This window comes from Bubalus kerabau, chromosome 12, assembly GCF_029407905.1.
Source record: "Bubalus kerabau isolate K-KA32 ecotype Philippines breed swamp buffalo chromosome 12, PCC_UOA_SB_1v2, whole genome shotgun sequence".
Classification (NCBI taxonomy): Eukaryota; Metazoa; Chordata; class Mammalia; order Artiodactyla; family Bovidae; genus Bubalus; species Bubalus kerabau.
Genome location: NC_073635.1, coordinates 36,092,332 through 36,117,254, shown reverse-complemented (window position 1 = coordinate 36,117,254; position 24,923 = coordinate 36,092,332). Strand labels below are relative to the sequence as shown.

The 24,923-nt window shown below is 38.6% G+C and overlaps 3 protein-coding genes across 9 annotated transcripts in view; 1 reads left to right on the top strand and 2 right to left on the bottom strand.

Moving 5' to 3' along the window:
- Positions 1–373: 373 nt before the first annotated feature.
- Positions 374–13,810, bottom strand: SKA3 (spindle and kinetochore associated complex subunit 3). 2 transcript variants are annotated; one of them, XM_055542553.1, is made up of 9 exons: positions 13,592–13,806; positions 11,673–11,734; positions 11,397–11,562; positions 9,207–9,606; positions 6,831–6,913; positions 4,539–4,624; positions 3,190–3,372; positions 1,680–1,810; positions 374–1,400 (listed from the first exon to the last, which is right to left on the bottom strand). In XM_055542553.1, the coding sequence occupies exons 1-8, from the start codon at positions 13,692–13,694 to the stop codon at positions 1,682–1,684; spliced, it is 1,212 nt and encodes a 403-aa protein (XP_055398528.1). In that variant the 5' UTR covers positions 13,695–13,806; the 3' UTR covers positions 374–1,400; positions 1,680–1,681. The 2 variants fall into 2 exon arrangements, with proteins under 2 accessions (XP_055398528.1, XP_055398529.1); XM_055542554.1 differs by lacking the exons at positions 11,397–11,562; positions 11,673–11,734 and having other exon boundaries at positions 13,592–13,810.
- On the top strand, positions 13,597–14,469 carry MRPL57 (mitochondrial ribosomal protein L57). 3 transcript variants are annotated; one of them, XM_055542560.1, is made up of 2 exons: positions 13,597–13,902; positions 14,009–14,469. In XM_055542560.1, exon 2 carries the CDS (start codon positions 14,014–14,016, stop codon positions 14,320–14,322), a length of 309 nt encoding a protein of 102 aa, XP_055398535.1. In that variant the 5' UTR covers positions 13,597–13,902; positions 14,009–14,013; the 3' UTR covers positions 14,323–14,469. The 3 variants fall into 3 exon arrangements, with proteins under 3 accessions (XP_055398535.1, XP_055398536.1, XP_055398537.1); XM_055542561.1 differs by having other exon boundaries at positions 13,780–13,902; positions 13,977–14,469; XM_055542562.1 differs by lacking the exon at positions 13,597–13,902 and adding an exon at positions 13,903–13,921.
- A 413-nt stretch (positions 14,470–14,882) lies between these two features.
- The window catches only part of ZDHHC20 (zinc finger DHHC-type palmitoyltransferase 20), a 59,207-nt gene continuing 49,166 nt past the window's right edge, over positions 14,883–24,923 (bottom strand). Inside the window, exons 10-13 of one of the 4 annotated variants that reach the window (XM_055542557.1) lie at positions 22,643–22,732; positions 21,139–21,254; positions 19,803–19,880; positions 14,883–18,255 (exon numbers count right to left, since the gene is read on the bottom strand). In XM_055542557.1, coding sequence (XP_055398532.1) covers positions 19,843–19,880; positions 21,139–21,254; positions 22,643–22,732 — 244 coding nt within the window. In that variant the 3' untranslated portion in view covers positions 14,883–18,255; positions 19,803–19,842. Of the gene's footprint in view, positions 18,302–19,802; positions 19,881–21,138; positions 21,255–21,605; positions 21,651–22,642; positions 22,733–24,923 lie in introns of those variants that run through there. The other 3 variants (XM_055542556.1, XM_055542558.1, XM_055542559.1) reach the window with 3 other exon arrangements.

Genomic DNA, 24,923 nt, shown 5'->3' with positions numbered 1-24,923 from the left:
AATTCATCAATGCTGTCAGTAACAGTGACTTTGCCAAGTCCAGTGGTAATTCTGTCTTTTTTATTTGGATTCTCAACAATACTGACAGAACTGATCACTCTCCTTGAAATACTTTATTCCTGTTTCCCTGGCTGCTTCTCCATCTCTTTTGCTAGATTTTTCTGCCTCTTTCCATCTTCTAAAATGAGAACTCCAGGATTCAGTCCTTAGTACACTGTGAATATACTCACTCCTCCTTAAGCAATCCTATCCATTCTGTGGACTTACATACACTGAGCCACGGTAAACAGTGTACAAAAGGCTGATACAGTTCAGGAGTTAGCCTCATATACTATAAGGCTGACCAGAGCTTATCTTGAAAAGCAAAATTAAGTATCTTGAATTTAACATTTTATTTAGCAAAATTTAAATTGTAGCTACTCAGTAGTTACTAGAACAAAGAATAAGTTGTTCTTCAGTGACAATCTTCTGACGAAACAAAGAGACACAATGTGATGCGTCTTCCCATTTGACTTTCAAGGCACAACCATAAAAGAGGATAATCTTTGCTGAATCAGCTTGACTTAGATCATAATGCTCTTGGGCTCCATGGACAGGGCAGCCTGGTGCTCTCAGAGACAGGTCCACAGGCACAGCTGACAGTCCAGAGAGGAGCACCCACTCAGGAGGATGCCTAGGATCTTCCAGAGGGTGAGGCTTGGGCTCTGCTGGGCGCTGAGCTAGATGGGGGTCTGGGGAGGTTGCAGTCGTGTTGGGAAGAGCTGATTTGAGAGCATGAAACCGACAAGTTAGAGGAAAACACCCATCCTGACATGACAGCAGGCGAGTGTCTTAAGTCCAAATGTTTGAGACACCCACTTCAGTATAGCCACCTAGACCTATATATTCCTCTTTTCCTACATCAGTTTAAGCTGTCTTTTGTAAACAGCAGAGTCTGAAAGAACATTGTTAAAAGGTGTAGAAGACTTGGGACAGTCATGAGGAGACAGCGGGCAGAGCTAGCCCCAAGGAAGAAGCCCAGCTCTACCAATTGTCCAGCCCCAAGAAGACTGAAGGTGGCCTCATTTGAGTGGCAAACAGTAATGTTTAAATTTCAAAAATTATTTATCCTGCTTCCTAATATTACTTAAACCACATAGTTCCATGAGGCAGGGTAAACTTGAAATCAGTGAAATAGTAATGATCTTTCAAAACTGAGCAGCTGAACTACACGACAGGTTAGATTAAATCAAACTTAATAAAAAGCACTTTATGCTATTAGTGTCCATACTCATCTTTAACATGAATTGGTTTTTCAAAAGGGGGACGACGTAGGGATGTTGAAAACAAAGTGAGACCAGCTTTGCGTTCATCTCATTCTGTTCCGTTTCCATAATGGAAGGATGGATCCACTATCATTTCTGTAGGAAGATACAATAAAAAATATCAGTTGGATATAACCAGTAGCCTTCAACAAGACAAATGACAGGACACTGAAGACCTCTGTTTTCACACTCATAATACAATTGGGAATGAACTCCCAGCGACATCGTCCAGGGGGCTAGTGTGGGAGCTGGAGACGTAGGGATCACGAGCTCTGGGTTGTGTCCTAAGCTGCAAGTGTCAACTCCAGATGTTTACTCGCCATCCCAATGTGAACTTTTCAATGTTTTCCTCAGATAACATGGGAACATACTCACGTTCACCAGTTTTCTTTGTTGCTGGCATCTCGCATATTCTGTCCTCCATGCCGAGGAAGGAACACGTTGATGGGTGACACCGCTCTAACTGCTACTGGAGATGCTAGGTTTGAGTTGTATTTTGATAAAATCTAAAAGAAAGCAAATTCCTTTTACTGCGCCATACAAACAACATAAATCTGAAGCCTTTATAAAACAGTCAGTAAAGGTCAAGGAAAATGTGAAGATATGGGTTATTTGAAGCAGAATGTTTAGCAGCACAGACATTCCACAGCGCAGAAGAGATGGAGATGTTAGAGGGTGAGCTTGGGCATACAGGCTGGAAAGCTTCTAAATGTACCACAGGTCAAAGGAAGCAAGCAGCAGGGCAGCCCCGAGAGCAAATCAGGCCTTTACAAAGATGCTCAAAGGAAAGATCAGCAGATGCACATAAAGATAGATAAAGATGCTCAAAGGAAAAATTATACAAAGAAGAACCTGAAGTATTAACTATAATTTTTCATAAAGAGCTGATATGTTAAATACAATATTTCCCTCCTTTAACACAGAAATAGAGAAGAGGCACTATGGCAAACTGGAGACTGTATGATGCTATAGACAGGAAATGCTCCTTCCTCAACTTATTATAATGCCAGGAAAGCAAATGCTTTACTGATATCTTAGGATGAGTCCCTTCCAATGGCATTTGGGTATTTCCCCAAGTATTCTCCTTCTCCATAAGCTAGGAAGGTTTCTATAATGGTTATTAAGAATTCCATTTGCCTAAGCACTTAACTAAGCCAAATACTTAACTTTATTAAGCGGGGATGCTCAAAGAATCAGAGTGGTTACTTAGTGGAATAGGTAGTTGTTATAAACCAGCCCAACAGACTGCTGGTAAATTATGTTGTACTAAAGAATCAGATACAAAAATAAAAACAAAACAAAGAATCAGATATTCTATGGGACTTCCCTGGCGGTCCAGTGGTTAGGACTCAGCACTTTCACTGCTGGAGCCTGGGTTCAATCCCTGCTCAGGGAACTAAGATCCTGCAAGCCATGTGGAGGTCACACAAAAAAAGAATCAGATATTCTAACATATTTAAACAAGTGCTTCTCAAACTGAGGTCCAAGACATCTGGACGTCTCAAGTTCAAGAAACCCTGATCCAAGTTATTCAGGGTTCTCCAACAATGGAGAACCAAAGGGTAAATGACATTTCTGATCTTGCCAGAAACCTCAGGGGAGACATGGTTACCAAGGTGATCACATTTGAACAATCATTAGAAAATATTTTAAGAATACATTTAAGAACATGAAATTAAGGAGAAAATGCCTTATGAGGGCACAAAAGTATAGTGACATCACAGGTCAGCTCTGAAGAGCCTTAGCCAGCTTAGATGGCCTTAACAGGCCAGAATTAAGATTTAGATCCATACCAGCACATTAGCCTGATAAATAATACAGTTTGTATCCATTTCAGGTCTTTTTGCAGGAAAAATAAACCAAAACAATAGCCTAGAAAAATAACCTGGCGAATATCTTCTGGAATCGTAGTAACTTCTGGAGGTGTAGGTGTTTTGAGCAGATTCTCGTAAGAAGAAATTGTAGGAGAAGAGGGATCTGCAAAATTCTCAAAGCACTCGTCTGAATTTGAAACTAATGATGTACTTTCTTTTGTTTCTAAGTCATTTGATGAACTGTTTGTGGATACCTATTGAATAAAAAGAAATCATTAAATTACAGGGGTATAAAGTAATATAGTGATAAAAATTGTTCATCAATCGTTAGCTCTGTTGGGATCTCTAAGGAGGCCCAAAGTGACCCCCTCTTCCCTGACCAAGAACGAAATACAATCAAGGACACAAAGAAAGGGCATGGGGAGGACACAGCACCATGTTCATTACGTGGGGCTGAGGGAGGGCTGCACGTGCAGTCTAAGCAGACTGGCTGGCTGAGCCCCAGATTTAGATGGATTCACCATCCAGACTCGGGCAACTCTATCCTGGCCAAGCCAGAGTCACAGCGATGAGGAGCTCTGCCAGGGAGGTAGTGGCCCATTCCCACTGACCCGGCCTGTCTCCCCAGGGGCAGAGGGAACACTGAGGGGGTGCCTTCCACATGGCCAGGAACACAGTGGATTACAACAAGGTACATGGTGCAATTATACATTAATAAAATTTAAAAAACTGAAAGTGAGTGCCTCAGCTGCACCAGACACATTTCACGTGCTCAGTAGCTGACTCCCAGCCGGAGAACACACAAGTACAGACCATTTTCATCACTGCTGGAGGATCCGCTGACGGCCCCTCTACCAGAACTGGTTGTCTAAGTGTGCATGACAACTTGACACAGGGATGAGATTTTGCATACACAGTACATTTGTTCACTGGGAAAATTTTGGAATAAAAGGTGTAAGAATCACCCATTTTGGTGTTTCTATCCATTATTCTTCCTTAAAATATATGTGTATGTGTGTACATGTATACATACACATACGTATCACTGTCCACATTACATTTTTCTTGAAAACATTCTATGTTCTTATCTGTTTTTTAAAACATGCTTGCCACATGACACTGGATCTTATGGATTTCCTTAATAAGCTTTTTCCCCCTTTATCATTTGACATTTGTTCCCATGTTCTGCTTTTATAAATAAGGGCCATAACTTTACTGTTAAAAATCTCTGTCCCAATATGCCTGAGAATAAATTCTGGTTAAAGGGTGTGAAAAAAATGGAAAGCTCTGGATACATGCTGCCAAATGATCCTCTGGAAATACTAAATACACTCCCTAAGGCTACTGCAGCCTATGTATTCTAAACAGACTGACTGCGTCTGGAAATAGTGTGTCAGATTCACTAGGGATGGATGTTTACCATAGCTGTGCTGGTCTTCGTAGAAGGGACTTTCAAACCAGGAGTGCAGAATGTAGGTGCCAAGGGAGAATGTGTGTGCTCAGCATCTAGAAGACACATACAAGGGCATGAAAATACAGATCTAAAAGACTTTAAGTTTTATAAAATTTGTCTGTATCAACTGTGCACTTTATTTTTAATAACTTAAAATATTCTAACTTTAGTGTGTACTTGACTGGAAAAAAAACAAAACTGTCCTATTCACAATCTAGTTATCGTTCAAAGTTCAAAGTGTTAGTCGCTCAGTCATGTCCAACTCTTTGTGACCCCATGGACTGTAGCCCGCCAGGCTCCTCTGTCCATGGAATTCTCCAGGCAAGAATACTGGAGTGGATTGCCATGCCCTCCTCCAGGGGATCTTCCTGACCCAGGGATCAAACCCATGTCTCCTGCATTGCCAGCAGATTCTTTACCATCTGAGTCACCAGGGATTAGCACTAATAAAAGTTGAGCAAGGTTGCAAGGTGCAAATGTAATGCACAAAAATGAACAGTTCTAGTATAAGCTCTACAAACAATAAAAACTATATTTGAAAAAGAATATGTTTTACAATAGCAATAAAAATATACCTACATATAAATCTATTAAAAACTGTATAAGACCTTTATGGGAAAATCAAATTTCTGCAGATGAAACATGAGGAGGAAGAGGTCAAGGAAGGTCAATTGCCTTTCAAGACATTAGGACTTACTCTAAAGCTATAGTAAGTAACTACAAGTTACTTGGTTAGTCAGGGATGGAAAAACAGCCATTGGAACAAAAAAAGAGATCCTAGCAACCATGCACAAAGAGAGATTTGCTGTCTGTTAACAAAGTGTGAAAGAAACCTTAAATACCAGAGAAAAGTAAATATGTTAGCAAAATAATTAAACTGGCAAAATTTTATCTAATCTAATCATCAAATGCTAGAAAGATGGAGAAACAGGAATTCAAACAATGTTGGAGACAGTAAACCAAAACAGCCACTCTATAGTATCATTTTAGCATTTTCTAGACTAAGTAAGGGATTCCCAGGTGGCTCAGTGGTAAAGAATCTGGCTGCCAACGCAGGAGATGCAGGTTTGATCCCTGGGTCAGGAAGATCCCCTGGAAGAGGATATGGCAACCCACTCCAGTATTCTTGCCTGGAAAATCCTATGGACAGAGCCCAGAGGGCTACAGTCCATGGGGTCACAAAGAGCTGGACATGGCTTAATGACTAAACAACAACTATCCCTTAAGAAACAAATAAAATATGGCTCTATTAATAAGCTTACACTTAACCAAAGTATTAATGGATAAGCCTAAGCATTCTGTTCCTTCCATAAAAGATATTGCCAATGATATATTGAAGAATTTTAGTCAGTAAACTATTCTTTGGAAAACCCATTTCACTTCAGAAGGCATAAAGGTATCTTCCATTATAATTTTCTAAAAAGTTATAGTTCACTGGGAATTGATTTCTGAGTGTGGTGTGAAAGAGGTAGTGGTTCAACCTTTTTTTTTAAAGGCCTCTATTTAATATAATCATGCTCTTATAAGTTGAGCTCAGCTTACTATGAGTCAGCTGTATTTTTTCAAATTGTTTATGCCATCAGGACTTGTTAATTTAGTAAGAAGTCAGTGAAGTTAGCACTGAAAGAGAATTTTTCTGAAAATATGTCCAAAACTTTAAAGACTTGACAGAATAGTTACCTTAAAAAGTTTCCAATAAATTTGGTATAGATTATAATTATTCAAAATCATAAAACTCTAGGATTTTAAATTTTATATTTACATAAAAACCAATGTTTTCATGTTTGCTGGGACAAATGTGAAAACACTACATGAAAATATTTTAAGTTTTTCTACTATTAAAAAAATCCAAAATCTGAAATGATGGCTGATATATTCTGGGTGTGGTTTATGTAAGAAAGATAATCTAGAACTCTAATCAATAAGCTGAAGCTAAATTCAAACAAAAAAAATGTACTACTGGCTCTATATTAAAGATTGGTGAGTTAATATTTATATTTTAAGTTAAAATGTTAACAAACAAGCTCAAAAACACTGAATATAATCAGGAAGAGTGTGAACAACAGAAAACTGTATTTCTCTTGTATGAAATCATACTGAACCTGAATGGAATGGTACAATGGTACTTTATATAATTCAGTATTATGAACCGAGAAGATGCAGAAGGCTATTAGAATGTCTTAGGTGATAGGACCATTTATTGTACAAAGATAGTCTGCAAAGAGTATGGCTGAGAAATAACTTGAAATTCATACTTACTGTTTTTTCCCAATGGCTGGGTTATGAGGCCAGGAGTGGCAAAGACATTATCATTGGGCACTGGTTCTGTTTCTATGGTCTCACTGGTGTGATTCATAGGGAAATATTAGAGTTAAAAAAAGTTAATATTAAATCTCTGGAAAATTATTTAACCTTATTATATATCATTAAGTCTGGACATTCAATTATGTTTTATGGAAGATAAATTCCATGGAAATCTTTTTTCTTTTCTTTTTTTAAATGTATATCCATAGCTCAAAAAAGGTTAAGAACTATTTTGTATTGGCAGCTTTGACTTAGAAGTGGTTAAAAGTCTTTGACTTAGGGAATTTCCTGGTGGTCCAGTGGTTGGGATTCTGCTTTTTCCACTGCAGGGGGTGCAAGCTGGATCCCTGGTTGGGGAAGCAGGATCCTGCATGCCACACAGTCCAAAAAAACAAAAAATTGACTTCAAGGAAAGCTGTGAGTTCAACTCCTTGGTTCAAATATAGAAACTGTTAGCTCTTGGCTTCAAAATCATAAAGTGGAATTTTATACCAGTATACAGACAGAGATTAAGAACATTTTTTAGACTAAGACTGACTCTGCCATCTTATTAAAGTTGTTCTAGCCAATTACCCAGATGTCTGAAATATAGTTATAAAAAAGAACATCACTGAATACAATAAAATAGTTCAATTAACAAACTGTCCTAGTGTAATTTACTGAATAATCTTTACTTGAAAAACATCTTCAGTACATATTAAATCCTTAGGTAAATTAGAGGCTGTTTCTTGGCTATTCTGTTTCTGCAATAGGTCCATTCTGTCACAATTTTATACTGTTTTACTTACTGTAGCTTTATATATTTTAATAACCAGTAAGTTAAATCCCCTCATTACTGTTATTTTTCATTATTTTCTTAGTTATCCTTACTTTTTATTATTCCAAATCATTTGAATAGTTTTCTCACACATCCCTTATGCTCCACCTTAGAGGAAATAAAAAAAACCTAAGGTTTTATTTTAATTGTATGATATCCATAAATTAACTTGATACGATTAAACATCTTAGTAATATTCAGTCATTCTGCTAAGGAACATGGTATACTTTTTCATTCTAATTTTCCCTTTAACTTAGAAATGTTTAGTGGTTTTATTCATATAGGTCTTTCACATACAACTGCATGAGTATTTTACTTTTTTGTTGAGAATTTTCATGACTTTCCCCCTGTATTTACCAACTAGTTATAATAAAATATGGCAAAGCATATTATTTTAAGTAGTTATCTTATATAAAATAAATCTTACATCAGCTTCTACAGATTTTAGCTGTGCCTTTCTCAAGTTGCCCAGGTACAAAACATGGCCTAGAAATACATCACGGTAATCTTTATTTCTGTTTTGTATCTCATTACATTGGCTACAACATTAAGAACGTTAAAAAAAACAAAAACAAAAACAAAATAAAACCAATGATGTTTAATAATGGTGACAGCTTCACCATTAAGTTAGATATTCACATTATCACATTAATGAAGTATCCTTTTACTGAGAGTTAACAATTTAAATGAAGAATGGGTGTCTAATTTCATAAAATTCTTGACATCTATTGAAATTATCCTACTTTTTTTTTTTGAATCATAGGAAACTTATATTTTATGAGTTTCCAAATACTCCTGTCTCTTTTCTCCAATTGTTTTTTTCTGACAGTTTGAGTTGAATGTTTATTTTCCCTTTTTAATAACTACAGTTCTTAACGATATGCATTTAAGAGTGGTACTTTGATATGTGGTATTTTCATTTTAACATTAATTACCACTTCTATACTGATCACTCCCATATCTCTTCAGTGTAGCATGGAATTCATCACTGTGCTTCAAATTCGTATTTCAATACCTAAGCTTAAGAGTACCTCAAAACCAACATGTAAAGAAACTCAACACTTTTACCTCCAAGCTGTGCTCAGTTGTGGCTGACTCTACAACCTCATGGACTGTAGCCCACTAGGCTCCTCTGTCCATGGAATTTTCTAGGCAAGAACACTGGAGTGGGTTGCCATTTTTCTCCAGGGACCCCCAAGCTGCAGGTATTCTTTTAGTTCCTGAGCAACGAATCAGAAATCTGTGCTCTATCCTAGATCCTCTTTTCTTCCCAAGTTTCCATACCAAGTGTTTTCAGGCTCTTATTCAAAATCTTCTATTTCTTCTAAACCAAGGAAACTAATAGTTCACACTTTACTGATGGAATTGGTGATTCAGAGAAGTTTGAAATATGAAGTATCTGGAAACCTTTGAAAGAAAAGTATTGTCTGAGATTTCTTCTAGGGGGAAAAAATCAATAAATACAAAAGATTAAGAAAGTTAAATAAAATATTTCTTTTAAGAAAGCTGCTTACCTGTTAGTTTTCACATTTTTAAGTCCAATTGTGTAATCGTCATTTAAACACATAGTATATTCAGAGATACCAAAGTGTTCTAATTTAGGAGTTACACACTCAAAATCATCCATCTTTAGTGCACATTTTGGAGTTTTTACTAGTGAGTGTTTGGAAAATGGAGTTAAAATTTTTGGCTCTTCCTTCTGGTTGTTTACTGCTTGGGGAGGGTTTGGTAGAACTTGGGATACGATGTACCGCTCAAGTCCAAAATCAGAAAGTTGTGGACTACGCGGTGACTTCTCAGAAACAGAAGTGCTTGCAGCAGCAGAATCCAACAAATCATCTTTCACGTCAGGCTTCTCAGGACGTTCACATTCACTGGACTCTGGTTTCGAGTCGGTGACCTCTTGCTCATCCACTGAGAGGAAAAATCAAGGTCATATTCTGGTCAAACATCAAACTAGAAAACGTCATGTACTACAACCACATAAAACAGCTCCATCTGAAATGTCCCCAATCAGCAAAAGCTCTCTCTTTATTTTCTAAGGAGAAAATATTCTTCTTTTTAAATTTCAATTGTACCTTTCACTTTCTGACATGTACTGCTTATATCTCCATATTTCATCTTAATGATACATCAGAGGAGGGAAGTAAACTGTTCAAAGATGAAAAATCAGTACCCACAAATAAAACTGCAATTTCTTAACCCTAACCCTATAGATCCCTGTCAGAATCTTTTGGGCTCAAAGGCAGAGAAAAGGGGTAAGTTTAGGCTGTACATTTACTTGACCAACTAAGAGATCCAACAGATTGAGGGAAATGAAGAGGCACACACTTTTTCTTTGAAGACATTACGTTCCTTGTTTTAATTGGCAGCTGAAATGAACTAGGACAGGATTTTGTTTTTGTCTGCATAACCCATGACACATTAAAGCTGAAGGATGCACCATTAAAAAAAAAGTAAGGTTATAAAAACTTTGATTTCCTGGCTTTTGGCCCTTGAAGAGCTGCTGATTCAGAATTGTGTTTTGGCACTGTGCTTTCTGTTAATTCTGAGAAACGTCAGAAGAACTACCAGAAAAACTACTGCTGAATTGATTACAAGGCTGTCACTGATGAGTTTAATAAAATAAAGTCATCACCATTATTACTACCTCTTAGGGAGGTACTTATTGGCAGCTCTATTTCACTAGTGAGGAAAAGTAATTTAGAGAAGTTACTAGTACAGTGGAACCAGTTTCTGAGTAACCAAAGTCAACTTGTTCACACCAAAGTCAACTAAATTCTTTCCATTATACCATGCAGGCTGTTTAACTTACCTTTCATATATCTCAATATGTACATATTTGTTGAATCTAATTAATTTTTTATTTACACACAAAGATCATTTTCATAACAGAAATGAAGACACTGAAGCATACTGAAATTAGTTCCTTACAGGTATGGGTATAACACTAACAACAATAGTTAACAATGGATGATTAGCATACAAGGTCCCGTTCTAAACAAATTTTGTCTCATTTAATTCTTACACAACCTCAGAGGTAGCTACTATTAAACATCTCTACTTTACAGGACTTCCCTGGTGGTCCCGTAGTCAGAACTCAGCACTTTCAGGGCTGTGGCCCTGGTGGGGTCAGAAAACAAACAAAATCTCTACTTTAGAGATGACAAATTCAGGTACAAAGTAACTGGTCAAAGATGAATATAACTAGCAGGTAGTGAAATTAGATTTGAACTCAGGCAGTTTGACTCTAAATTCTAAAACACCATGCTCTCCTACCCGTCATCAGCATTTTATAACTAAAAAGGACTTTATGAATTTACATAGCCCAAAATTTCTCATTCTATGGAGGAAGAAACTGAGAGTGAGAAAGTGAAATACCATGGCTTAGTCTCTCAGCTATTTATTGTCAAAACTGACCAACAACCAGATATCCTTAAGTCATGTAGGTTTATCTTGCACCCTTCTTTCATTGAGCACTGTATTGGTTCTCATCTAGCATTTGTAAAGGAGAGCAAGGACTGCCTTCACACTGCACTACCAATCAGCACTGCATCCAGAACACAGGGATTGCTGAATAAACGATCAAATGTCTATTACATAATGGCAGAATCAGAACTAGAAACGATGGGCAACCCTATAGTAGTCTTAATTATGCTGCTTTAATACTAAAACAAATGCTATTAAAGGCTAGTTATTCACACCTGAATTTTTCTTGGCACGTGGAGTATATCCATACTTCTGGAAAAACTCTTTTATTTTCATGATATCCATTGAATTCTTTCTCATCAATATTTTTGTTAGTTTTATGAAACCAATGTTTTCTTGACTTTCCAAGTTTGCTTTATCAAGAAGAATATTGACATCATCCTTTCATGAAAAAACAAAGTACATTTTAATTTAACATTTGACTAAGTCTATTTATAATTTTGTAAAAATTACCACATAAAAATGATAAATTAATATTGTAGGAGTGATACCTTTAGAATTCGTACTTCTGAGTTAAGGTCATGTAGAACTCTCATTGGACAGTCTTCAAAGTCTTCAATATGAATATTGAATGGAAAAAGTATAACAATGAAAGGAAAAAATAAGAAAATAGAAAATATAATTTTTTTAGAATCATAAAATCTTTATATAGAAAAGTACAGAAATATATAGTTTGATGAACTTTCAAAGTGAACATATCTACACTGATAAGCAGGTAAAGCTTTATGGAAAGCAATTCTGCTGTATATTAAAAATCCAAAACCATTCATACAATTCTGTGTCTTATAGCATTATCTCAACCATGTAAACAAAGTCAAGCGTAACAAAGCAACAGCGAAAAATAAGAATAGTAGAAAAGCTATTGAAAATTAATAGCGGTGTCTTCTGGTGGTGAGGTTGTAGGAAAGATTTTCTACTTTCCCATTACCTCAAACTTTTTGCTGTGCACATACATTGTTTTCACAGTCACAAGCATAAACATTTTGAAACGGCTGAAAAACTATCGACAACATTATTAAAGTAAAAGGAGTCTGTGCCTACAGGGTGCAATATTTTAAGGCATATTACAATTATGACACACAAAATAATCTCAAAATCTGAACTACTCTTCCAAAAACTTAAAAAAAAACCCCTAATACAAATGTCAGTGGTGGAGAATTCTGCCTTATTAGAAAGCAGTGTTGAGTACTAGCGTTTCTGTAGGCAAAACGAATTGTTGGGGAAAATACACTACGACTGTGGGCTATTTGGGTGAGACCAAGGACCACCTGACCTGCCTCTTGAGAAACCTGTATGCAGGTCAGGAAGCAACAGTTAGAACTGGACATGGAACAACAGACTGGTTCCAAATAGGAAAGGAGTACGTCAAGGCTGTATATTGTCACCCTGCTTATTTAACTTCTATGCAGAGTACATCATGAGAAACTCTGGGCTGGATGAAGCGCAAGCTGGAATCAAGATTGTCGGGAGAAACATCAATAACCTCAGATATGCAGATGACACCACCCTTATGGCAGAAAGTGAAGAGGAACTAAAGAGCTTCTTGATGAAAGTTAAAGTGGAGAGTGAAAAAGTTGGCTTAAAGCTCAACATTCAGAAAACTAATATAGCATCCGGTCCCATCAATTCATGGGAAATAGATGGGAAACAGAGGAAACAGTGGCTGACTTTATTTTTCTGGGCTCCAAAATCACTGCAGATGGTGATTGCAGCCATGAAATTAAAAGACGCTCACTCCTTGGAAGGAAAGTTATGACCAACCTAGACAGCATATTCAAAAGCAGAAACATTACTTTGTCAACAAAGGTCTGTCTAGTCAAGGCTATGGTTTTTCCAGTGGTCATGTATGGATGTGACAGGTGGACTATAAAGGAAGCTGAGCACCGAAGAATTGATGCTTTTGAACTATGGTGTTGAAGACTCTTGAGAGTCCCTTGGACTGCAAGGAGATCCAACCAGTCCATCCTGAAGATCAGTCCTGGGTGTTCACTGGTAGGACTAATGTTGAAGCTGAAACTCCAATGCTCAGAGCTGTCTCATTTGAAAAGACCCTGATGGTGGGAAAGATTGAGGGCAGGAGGAAAAGGGGACGACAGAGGATGAGACGGTTGGATGGCATCACCGACTCAATGGACATGGGTTTGGGTGGACTCCGGGAGCTGGTGATAGACAGGGAGGCCTGGCATGCTGCGGTTCATGGGGTCGCAAAGAGTCGGGTACGACTGGTCGACTGAACTCAACTGAAAGTCACTTCACGTGTCAAGAACAGTGCGGAGAAGCTGCTATCAAACGACACGTTTCCTCTTTTGGTCGTGTTTTTATTAGCACACACTCCGTGGACTTGAAGACCGCCCCCAGCCCCCGGGATGGCAACTCACACTCTTCACTGCCCCTCCCGCGGCTCACTCACCGCTGTCCTCTCCTTCCAGCGCTCGCTGCAGCCGGGCCGTCTCGCTGTCCAAGGTGACGGCCAGAGACCGCAGCTTCCCGCAAAAACCTCGGATCGGATCCATAGGAGAGGCCGGCTCCCCGCCTCAGAGCTCGCGGCCGTTTGAATTCCGGCGCCGGAAGCGCCATTGGTTCCCGTAGCCGCGAACGGCCTTTCTCGCGATAGGTGAAGCCTCACGCGAGGAGACAACAGCGGATCGGACTGGGATCTTCCGGCATCCCACTTCCGGCGTCGTTCCCCGTGGTGCGGAGCGCGCCCTGAACGCACGGCTAGTGAGTGGGGCGGCGCGGGGTGAGGCGGCCTGCGGGAGGCTGCGGGGCTCCCCTGTCCCATTTCCCGCATCCAGCGCGCAGTCATCTCCTCTCTTTTCCTCGGCAGGCGCCATGTTCCTGACCGCGCTCCTGTGCCGCGGCCGCATCCCCGGCCGGCAGTGGATCGGGAAGCACCGGCGGCCGCGGACCGTGTCGGCACTGGCGAAGCAGAATATGATCCGTCGCCTGGAGATAGAAGCGGAGAACCACTACTGGCTGAGCCGGCCCTTCCTCACGGCCGAGCAGGAGCGCGGCCACGCGGCGGCCCGCAGGGCGGCCGCCTTCGAGGCGCTCAAGGCGGCGCAGGCCGCCAAGTTCCCCGCGCACCGTCGGCTGGAGGACCAACTCGACCACCTCAACGTCACCAGGAAGTGGTCCTGACCGTGAGCCCCGCCGGCCCCCGGCCCCACACGCTCCACTGCCCGCAGGCGGGGCTCGTCCGTCCTTGAGGGACGGTACAGGCATGGCCTGCGTCACAAGCGACATAAACGTCATTTGTACGAAGCCGCAATAAAGCTACCAACTGTGCTTTTTGGGCGTCAGTGCGAGATTCTTGTTGGGGCTTGATCACGCAGCCGTACCTTCTGTCAACAATAACTGACTAAACGCAAATGGAAAAAACGAGCTTTTTCAGTTAAACAGACTCAAGGAAATAACGTTTTCTGCTGAGATTTACCTCTAAAAGTGGACAACTGAAAATTATGTTTAGTAAAAGCTGAATTAAAGCTTTTTTGATAAACCCATCTGTATCTTTGGCCTAGGTAAGCTACAGTGTAGTCACAGTCAAGTAATACTTGTGGTTATTAGTAGATTATTTAGAAAATAGTAGAAAATTAGTACATTCTTATTTCTAACTCAACACTGTATGTTACCTGATTTTCAAGATGGCAAAAATCAGCTATTCTTTCACTTTGTAAATATCAGTTTATAACAATAACAACTACTGTTCAAATACAGGACTTTATTTATTAATAAAGTAAATCATCATCATGATTTTGGGAGAAAAGTTTTAAAATGTTCAACCTTCACGTTAATGTAGGTTAGGCCACCCAAAGACAAAAAAGCAAAGATATCAAAGTCATGGTCCAGGGTTACACTCATGAGAAACAAATACAAGACTTATGGGACTTGTTAAAACAAACTGTATTCCAAATTCTTTTATATAAAAACATTAAAGATCACCTTAAAATAGTGTCCATCTTATGGGCATAGACTCATCTGCAATCGTACAAATATGATAAACTCAACTAATCACTTTCTGAAGCTTTTAATACAAATACAGTTCCTTGCTGCTTTATGCAACTCAACAAAATATAAAGTGAAGTCGTTAGAAAAATATGGACCTTTCTGAATCTATATTGCATTTTAAATTGAAATTGGAAAATACAGTTCAGATCATATGAAACATGATTTCAGGTTTACATATTAGCTGTATCAGAATATTAAATATGGTCTTTATTTTGGCTGAAATGCAAAAATATGGTTAATTTCTCAACAGATTAGTTAAAAATACTTTGCATTGGTAGCAGTGCTAGTCCTAGAACAACATGTAAGAAAACATTTGTAAGTCATTTGTCTTCAGCGCTGCAAATACGCAGATCCTAACACTAAGCCCTTATATGCATCTGCTTTAAAGATGATGGAAGGGAAATCTCACATAACTGAAAATCTGTAATTTAAGCAATGGGACAAACAGTCAAAATCTGCTTTCAACAGAAATAAAATTCAAGTAAACATTGCATATTTGATTTAAGCTAAGTTCAATTAACTTTTAGGACACACTGGGTCATAACCACTAAATATGTAAAAGGATTAAAAAAAAACTTTCACATGCAAAGATGAAACTGCTTTTGTAAGCGGTGCAAGTTTAGTGACCACTAAGCTGCAGCTGCTCTTTGGTTTGGCACAGTGACAGTGGTCAGATGTCTCAGGTACTGAATATTCAAGTCAGTTTGTACCCAGGTAAAACCAAGTTTCCTGTCTTAATTTGTTTTTAATGGCAATGGCAAGACCTGAAATTCAACTTTCCTTTCCTTAAATATCACAACTGTTCAAGTGCTTGAAGCAACAAAGATGGTACTAGTAAATTTTGACAGGGCTTCATTTTGACCATTTCACCCCAAAGGTTGGCAGCACTGATCTGTAGCAGCTGAAATACCAAGGAGACAGCCTTTCCTTGGTTCCCATCCCACTGCAGGCCCTTGCTGAATAGTCATTAACATGTATGAATAAACTTGGTCAATTATTATTTAAAACGTGGCAGACATTGGCCATAAATTAATTAAACCAAAGGTAACAAAGGCTTTAGCTGAAAATTTCTGAAAAGGTGTATACTATGTTATTAAAAAAGATGATATTAAATGACAGAAATTGAAAGAACTTAAAGCACCAAGATAGGTTAAGGGGAAAATTAAGTTTCCTCAGTTGTTAATCAGGTGCATGCAAATCTTTTGACTTGAATATAGAAATGTCCATAAAAAGTACCAGGAGGACATTTCTGAAAGCAGGCATATACATTTAAACATTTGACATTTCCTTATAATAGGCAAACTGCCAGACTAAAGTGATGTTTCTGGTTGGAAACTGATACCCCTTAACTCTCATAAACATTTTCTAGAATCAAGATTATTAAGACTACCGTGTTGAAATAAAGGTAGAAGCCGTATTATAGTATTCCAAATTGTATTTTCAAAGCTAACTCATTCCTCTAGTTCGAAGGGGAAAAAAATTACTTCCTTTTAAAATCTAGTAATATAGCCCATGAAGTTAGACAAATCCTGTAAACTGTAAACCTGCAATAGATGGCTACAAGATTTATGCTACATTAGGAAATTACAGAGCTATCCCTAGTATACTGTTTGACGTCCAAAAATATTTGTGGGACAAATGTAAAGTAAGGTATTGTGCAGAATTAGAAATCGAAGAATGTTAAAGGTTGTCCCATCCAAATCATTTATAACACACCTTCCCCCACTCCCATTTTACAGATGAGAAAACTAACTGGGATATTTATAGATGCTGGTTAAAATCTACCCACTTCCAGCAGCAATCAATCAGTTTTGACCGAACAGTATAAACAGGAGTAACATCAGTACATTGTTCCTCCTTATAGGATACGAATTCTAATCTTTAGAGTTAATGCAGCAATTTCTGTCACGTAGATTAGACTTCAAAAGGAAAAGGGGATAAGCGTCTAGGCAGAAGGGTTGCTGTTAGGAAGTCAGATTTAAAATCCTGCATATAAAAGTGAAATCCACCTCTTAGAGAATGGAAGTTTTGAATGACTGCTCAGGTGAGAATTTGTTTCTTGACAGTGGCTAGGGTTAACTGTTACACTGAACAGTTTTACCCTCCGTTCAAATGCATTTTAAGTTGCTGTCTAAGCTGTTACGGGATTAATGTAAAAAGTTTCAAAGCAAATATCAGTCTTGACTTGAAATTTGAAAGTCAACAGCAGGTAACACTGAAAACATATTCTAACAGCTTACTTATAGATTCTCTTTTTTCTTCTAGTCACTTCAACTCAATCCTACTGTGTCCAGTATTTCTATAGCACATGTAACCTTTGTTTCCCTACCCGTATAAATACCCATGAAAGTTCAACAAAAAAGTGCATTAAAAGCAAACACAAATGAAAAATTTCTTACACTGCCAAATTTTCTTTAAGCCTTGGGCACAAAACTACACATGGTTTAATTAATGCTTAGAACTAAGCCTTCAATGAATTATACAGATGTGCTCCAAATGATTATATTTAGGTATCTAAATCCTTCTGAGTGTTAATTTATAGCCAACAATAAAAAAATCTTTGTTAAAAATGTTGAAAAGTATAAAACAGTTAACTATAAATTAGCAAACACCAAATCTTTTTTTTAAAAAAGCAGTTATTTTCTTTCTTACACAGTACAAGCAGCAGTAATTTGCATATTATTATTCATTTTCAGCCACCATCCTGACCTAGATGTACTTAAGTTTTTAGCTTGTGTTTCTAGAGTGAAAATTTATATGGATACTAAGAAACAACTCTAATAATGTAACCCAGGTATCAAAAAAATGCATATGTCATGTTAACATGTGACCTGATAGCTCATATTATGGCATCTCATGTTATTATGAGAAAATGTTACTTCCAAAGGAAAATGAAGTCTCTTGTAGCTGTGAGTCAGTGCTGAACAAATGGGCTCATTTAAGATTAAGGCATCTTCCCGCTCTGGAGCAGTGCTTCTGTGGATCCAGCAATCTGTACAAAGGTTTCCTTTTTTAAAAAATAGATCTTCGTTTATACTTCAATTATTTCATCCCATTGATCATTTTCTTGCAAATAAAACAGAAAATATCAGTCCACAATGTTTTTATAAACCTATAAAACCAGAGACAATTGAATTATTAAAACTTGATTTTATATTTTTAAAAATAAGATTGATTAAACAGTTCTCTGGGCTAAGGTATAAAGCTGCTAATATAATAAGAAAGGAAATACTTTAATTCTGCTAATATGCTCTTAATAATAAAGGTTTTTAGAAGCTGAAGACAAGGGCCAGATCTCTCACTCTGTTTTCCTGAAGCCATCACATGAGCATTTTAATAGAGACTGAGGCTTACACTTTTCCCTTACTGTTAACCCGGGCCTAAGCTGAGGAGATTGCTACTGGATGTCTGTGGGAATTTCAGTGAAAGTGAAGTTGCTCAGTCATGTCCGACTCTTTGCGACCCCATGGACTGTAGCCTACCAGGCTCCTCCGTCCATGGAATTTTCCAGGCAAGAGTACTGGAGTAGGTTGCCATTTCCTTCTCCAGGGGATCTTCCCGACCCAGGGATCGAACTGGGGTCTTCCGCATTGCAGGCAGACGCTTTACCATCTGAGCCACCAGGAATTTCAGTGAGGATTCTTAAATAGGAGCATCAGCCATCATTCCACCTATACGCAGAAGAGTGCAGAGCCAGGACCGGGAGCCCTGTCTGAGGAGGACCAGCTCTCCCGGGGGCTGCCGGTGACATGTCATTATCGCGTGTGGCTCGGGCTGCCCCCTGCCTGCTGGGAGCCCCAACAAGGGCTGGTGATGTGCACATGGGCTCCAGGTCCTTGTAAGGAACTGAATGCTAATGACAAACACCCATGAGGCAGCAGATGTCCTAGATGAGATTACAGATAAGAACAGGACAACTGGGGTAATAAAGGTGTGTTGTCTTACACTGCTAAGTGTGTATACTTTGTTAGGCAGCGACAGGTAACCAATAAACACCACACATGGGTTTTAAAAAACCTAACAGCTGCACGTGATGCTTCTGAGCCAGTGAGCTCAGCTTCCACTGACACATGCACAGCTGTCTTCTCGAGAGCCCAGTGTCCCTGCGGGTCAGTGTCAGCACCGCCCTCACAAGGGCTCCTAGTCCTATTTAAGTAAACCTGTTCTGGCTACTGTTGCTGGGCAGAGGCCTGGGTACTTAGCTACAGAGAACTGCTTTCTGCTGCATCTTTTACCAGGTAAACAACATCAATGAACCTCTTAAGTCTTAGTCACTCTTCTCTGGATCAAATTTCTTCAGCACTGGGCAAAAGTCACCTTTTCCCCTTAAATAAATTAATAAGGTACCATTTACTGAAAAGGTTAGTTGTCCATATGCCAATCCTAAACAATTTTTATTCATTTCTTCATTAATCTACCAATAAATATTTAGTAAGACTGCGCTAGGAAAGGGAAGAAAACCGGGAGGTAGGCAGCTGTGACCTTTCAATCTGTCCTGAGCTATTTGATACCATAATGGAAAGAATGAGAAAGACTCAACTACAGACTCTTTTGAGAGTATGACATGCAAATAAAGGGCAATTTTTGGATAAATTACCTTTATACTGTCTTACCTTGCTCTTATTCAATTGGTTAGTTATGAACAAGTGGTACTCAGTTTTCTATTGCCACTGTTACATGGTTATTTGTCCCTGTAAGCACATAATTATATATGACATGACAGAAAAAAAAGTATTAGGTTCCTAACTAAATGGTAAAATTGATGATCACAGTAAAAGCAAGTCTTATGTAAGCACTAAATAGGCTTCTGGTGCCAACCATCTGTCTGCTGTTAGAACCCAGAAGGTAGGAAAGTAGTGCTAAGATCTGCAAGTCTGGTTTTCACACTAGGTGAAAATGTCCACTGGCTCTAAAGATGTTTAGCAGCAGTCATTTCAAGTCCAAAAACCTGATTTTCCCTTGACTTCACACTGAGGGAAGAATAACCTGGATGAAGGCCTTAATGATGTTAAGAGAATTTAAATGCTGCTTAAAGCCAAAGCAACAAGAAGTCAGAAATTCTGACAAGAAGTTTTCAAGGCTCTTTCCTACAGTTAGTTACAAGTTGATTGTTAGTTACAAATGGATCTGAATGTCCATTTTCCTATAGGGCCAGGAGAATATTATTACTAGTGTTATTAAGAACCACAGATACGTATAAAGCTAGCAAATGCTCAGACTACCTATTACAAACCCAGGCCTGACTCAAAATCCCACTTCTATCTTACCCACTGTTCTAGAACGTATCCACAAATTCATGAAATGATTAAGAGTCATCACTAAAAGGTTAAAATGTTAAAATATACTCAGTGTACTCTTTTTATACTAAGAAAAGACAGCCAAAGAGTACAAGGCATTCCAAAATTATTATCTTTTCGGGGACTTCCCTCATGGTCCAGTGGTTAAAGACTTCACCTCCCAACGTAGGGGGTGTGGGTTAGATCTCTGGTCAGGGGCTAAAATCCCACATGCCTTGTGGCCAAAAAACCAAAACAAAACAGAAGCAAAGTTGTAATGAGTTCAATAAAGACTTAAAAAAAAATATTTTCAAATAAGCAAAAACTATGACCCTAAAGAATAACCTTGTTTAAACATTATCCAGAATATTGTGCCTAAACAACTTTCTACATCTGAGGTGATGAAATACATGGCTGGATAACAACAAAGAAAAACAAAAAACTGTGAACCAAAAACACAGCAGCAGTCACTACACTTCTCACTGAACCCTTGCCTCTGTGAAAGCTCCAAGTCAACACTAACAGCCTACAAAGTAGACGTTTTATTAAAAAGTTTCAAATATTTTAGTATTTTAAAATATCACATAGTGTATTTTGCTTTTTCCACATTTAATAAGTCTGGTGGTTTTAATTTTAAGCAGATGAAGTAATGTTTTCAGATGACAAACATTACCTGATCCGCCAACACCTTCTTCAGATCCACTCTCCAGCCACTGAGGGTCACTGTCCAACAGGCGGTTTTTTGATTCACTAAGCGGTTTGATAGGAAAGGGCTGATTTGAGCCAATACTGAAAGAAGAGCAAATCATTCAGTAAAGAGTTTAATGCTGATTAAGGGTACTTAATTAATAAGCAGCAAATTAGTATTCCTTTTCCTAAATACGTAAGGGCAACGCATGAGATCTCAGCACTCTGAAAAAATTCCATCTTCAAAAGAAAAATATGCCCCCAACCCCCGATTAAATGGCTCCCTAGACCCAAGAATCTGTACTCAGCACTGCCAACGAAAACAATTAGGCAAAAGAAAAATAGCTTCAGAGGCCAATCTGAAATGTGTTTAAAATGTTAATGTTAATCAAGAGCTGTAAGGTAGCACAGAACAGGTGAGGATCTAGGTCTGTGGCCAGGACAAAAAATTACCTGTCATTTCCCAAGTTTTCTGCTTTCTACCTCTGCAGTATAGATCTAAGGGGGAAAAATGATTCAGTGATTCAGTGCAGACTCATTTTTCTAGCTACGAGATCCAGGGAGGGAAGGGGTGGAGGAACACAAGAAGGAAGAAAAGGGAACTATTATTTTGGGGTATGCACTATGGGCCAGACACTGTGCTAGGTGCTTTCATAATCGCCAGCTTCACAACAACCCTGGAAATAGGATGAATCCTCCTTTCACAGAGCTGGCAGCTGAGGCTCAGACTAACTTGTCTAAGGCCCACAGGCCCATAGTAACTGTTAAGAGCTGAGGTCCCAAGGCCTTAGGTTCTAGGTTCTAAGGCCCATGTTTTAACAAAAGTAATCTATGACCCCTTATTCCCCACAGTTTATTTCTGGAGTAAATACATTTCAAGTGTTTCACTTTGACAGAGGTACCTCTATCTTCTTTAAAATTTAATCTAAAATGAACTATTTCTCTGAATTTATGAATCAGTGTGCTTGCCATACAAACTGTTGAGAAAATTTCCTCTAAGATGAATAAGAAAAAATTTTCTATTTGTATTTCTGAGTCCTCATTCATATTATTTTCACAGTCCAGTTAAAATCTGTTTATCAAAATAAAATGGAGAATAGTACAATGACTAACTTCTTTGAAAATATAACTGATATAAACCAACATAATCAAATCTCAAAACAGTCTCTGTTTCCAGGAAGACGCAGCACAGGTAGGGGAGTCGTGATTCCTTCTCTGCCCAGACACTTCCAGTGACACGAGCCTGTCTTGGCCCAACTACTAACAGCAGGCATTCATTTTCTCTCAAAGTGTTCCAGTTTGAATGGTTACCCTAAACATATCAGCTGCATGCATACATTGACCCTCAGTTAAAAACCTGAACAGAATTTATCTTTCCTGTCTCTGCCGGCTTGCCACATTCCTACTGTATTTATCTAAGTGTAACACACACACACACACACAGATTGCTTTACAATGAATTCTGAAAAACTTAACAACAAGAAGCACACCTTCTGGCACTTTCACTTTGGTTTGAGACAGAAGCTTGCTCTGGATCCGTCCCCACAAGGCGAGTCGGAAAACTGCAGCCATCACCCTGGCTGCAATAATGAAAAATACCAGTGATAATTTAATCATGTCAAGTTAAATCAAAATGGTCAAATTTAACACCTATTTTTCAGAAGCATGGTATAAAGAGATTACTGTAACTTGTCATTTCAGAGAATAATTTCTAAGATTTCTAATTCAGAGGGTTATTAGACTTCACTGAGGAAGTAAGTCTTTCTTTTATAATTTACATGCAATTAAAAACAATATCTTCTATGACTATTAAAATTATGATGACGTAAAGTTATGATACCTTAAGCAATAGATTCAAACATCTGGATAACTGACTTGCCTGTTACAATCACTTAAGATATCACAGATGCTCAAATTGAAATTCAAGATGTAAATTCCATATATTCATTCATTCAACAACATTCATTAAACAAATATTTATTGGATGGTCTAAGTAACAATTTAAATGTTAGGGATATATCACTGAATAAAAGAAAAGAAAATCTAAAAAAGTACAGCTATGCCTCACTTCCACATTCTTAAAACATCAAAACTGTGTCCAGTAGGGAGTTCCACTTCCAGCCAAGATGGATTAATGGGAAGATTTGACCTGCTGTCAAACAGTTGACAGACAACTGTTTTCCTAACAGGCCACACAGAACTGTGGTGTCTAAGAGAAGTGAAGCCAGCCAAGGAGTCGCAGTTTCTGCCAGAGCCTGAGCACCAGTGGGTAGGGGTGTGGAGGGGTTGTGTTGGCAAGCAGGGCAGGTGGTCTCACTGAGCTGAGGGGACAGAGCTGAGCAAGAGGAAGATGTGCAGATAAAGGGCTCCATGAATCTGCACAGGGCTCTACTTGAGCCTTGAGATGAATTCTCAGCCACGTTTGTGAATCTGGGAAAAGAGCAACTGCACGGTGGGGCCGCAGTGCACTGCCAGCGTGCACGTGACCCGCCAGAGCAGAGAGACTGCGCTGAACACTGTGATCTGGCGGGCACCCCGGTGGGCTCTCACCTCTGTTGTAGGATTAACTTGCCTGAGAGAAAACACTACTCTACACCAACCTACCAAAGGTTAAAACAAGCCTCAGGAGAACTCAGCTGAAACTCAAGTAACTTAACAGTCTGCCAAAACAAAATCCAACATTCTTTAAAGGGGGACAAATTTTAAATACTCAGAATTCGAAATGTCCACCATCCAGTCAAAAATTACTAGCATTTAAAAAAAGTCAACAGAAAAGGTTTAGAAATGACCATGAAAACCTGAAACATAGACTTAAATGAAGAGAAATGTAAGATATGAAGAAAGAACCAAATCGAGCTTCTGAAGCTGAAATATATATCTAAAATCTGAAATAAAAAACCTCACTAAATGAGCTTAACAGTAGACATTACAGAAGAAAAGATTAGTGAACTCACAGACATGTGACAGTAGAAACTATCTAACTTGAAGCAAAGAAAGAAGATAGATGGAAAGGAAAGAGACGGACAACAGCAACAACCAGTGGGTCTCAAGGAATGTTTAAGAAGAACCTGAAAAGCTAGTGGGGGGAGGGCACAGGAAGAGGGAAGCAGGCAGCAAAAACAATAGAAAATTATATCAAAATTACTCAGACTTGATGAAAACGTTAAAATTCATAGATCCAAGAAGCCTTATGAACTCCAAAGAGGATAAACACAGGGAAAAGCATACAGAGGAACATAATAAGCAAACCACTTGTAACCAGTGATAACAGACAGAGTCTTAAAGGAGCCAGAGGGGGAGAGAGACAGAGTAATTTACAGGCACACCTCATTTTATTGTGCTTCATTCTGCTCTTGGCAGATACTGTGATTTTTATAAATTAAAGGCTTGAGGCAATCCTGCACTGAGCAAGTCTTCCAGTGCCATTTTTTGCAACAGCATTTGCTCACTTTGCATCTCTGTGTCACATTTTGGTGATTCTTGGAATATTTCAAACCCTCCATTAGCAAAAAGATCATGACTTGCTGAAGGCTTAGATAATGATTAGCAGTGTTTAGCAATAAAATATTTTTAGATCAAAGTGTGTACATTGTCCTTTTTTAAAAAAGATATAATGTTATCAAACACTTAACAGTCTATGGTTAGTGTAAATATTGCTTTTATATGCACTGGGAAACCAAAAAATTCGTATGACTCACTTTATTGTGATACTTGCTTTATGTGGGGGCTGGGAACCAAACCTGCACTATCACTGAGCTGTGGCTGTACAAA

Bases quoted from the DNA above. Each gene is read 5' to 3' on its own strand.
- SKA3 (XM_055542553.1), bottom strand. From the start codon at position 13,694: ATGGATCCGATCCGAGGTTTTTGCGGGAAGCTGCGGTCTCTGGCCGTC. The intron at 11,735-13,591 runs GTGAGTGAGCCG...TTCATATTGAAG, and splicing joins GCTGGAAGGAGAGGACAGCG to ACTTTGAAGACTGTCCAATG. The intron at 11,563-11,672 runs GTATCACTCCTA...TTTTCATGAAAG, and splicing joins CAGAAGTACGAATTCTAAAG to GATGATGTCAATATTCTTCT.
- MRPL57 (XM_055542560.1), top strand. From the start codon at position 14,014: ATGTTCCTGACCGCGCTCCTGTGCCGCGGCCGCATCCCCGGCCGGCAG.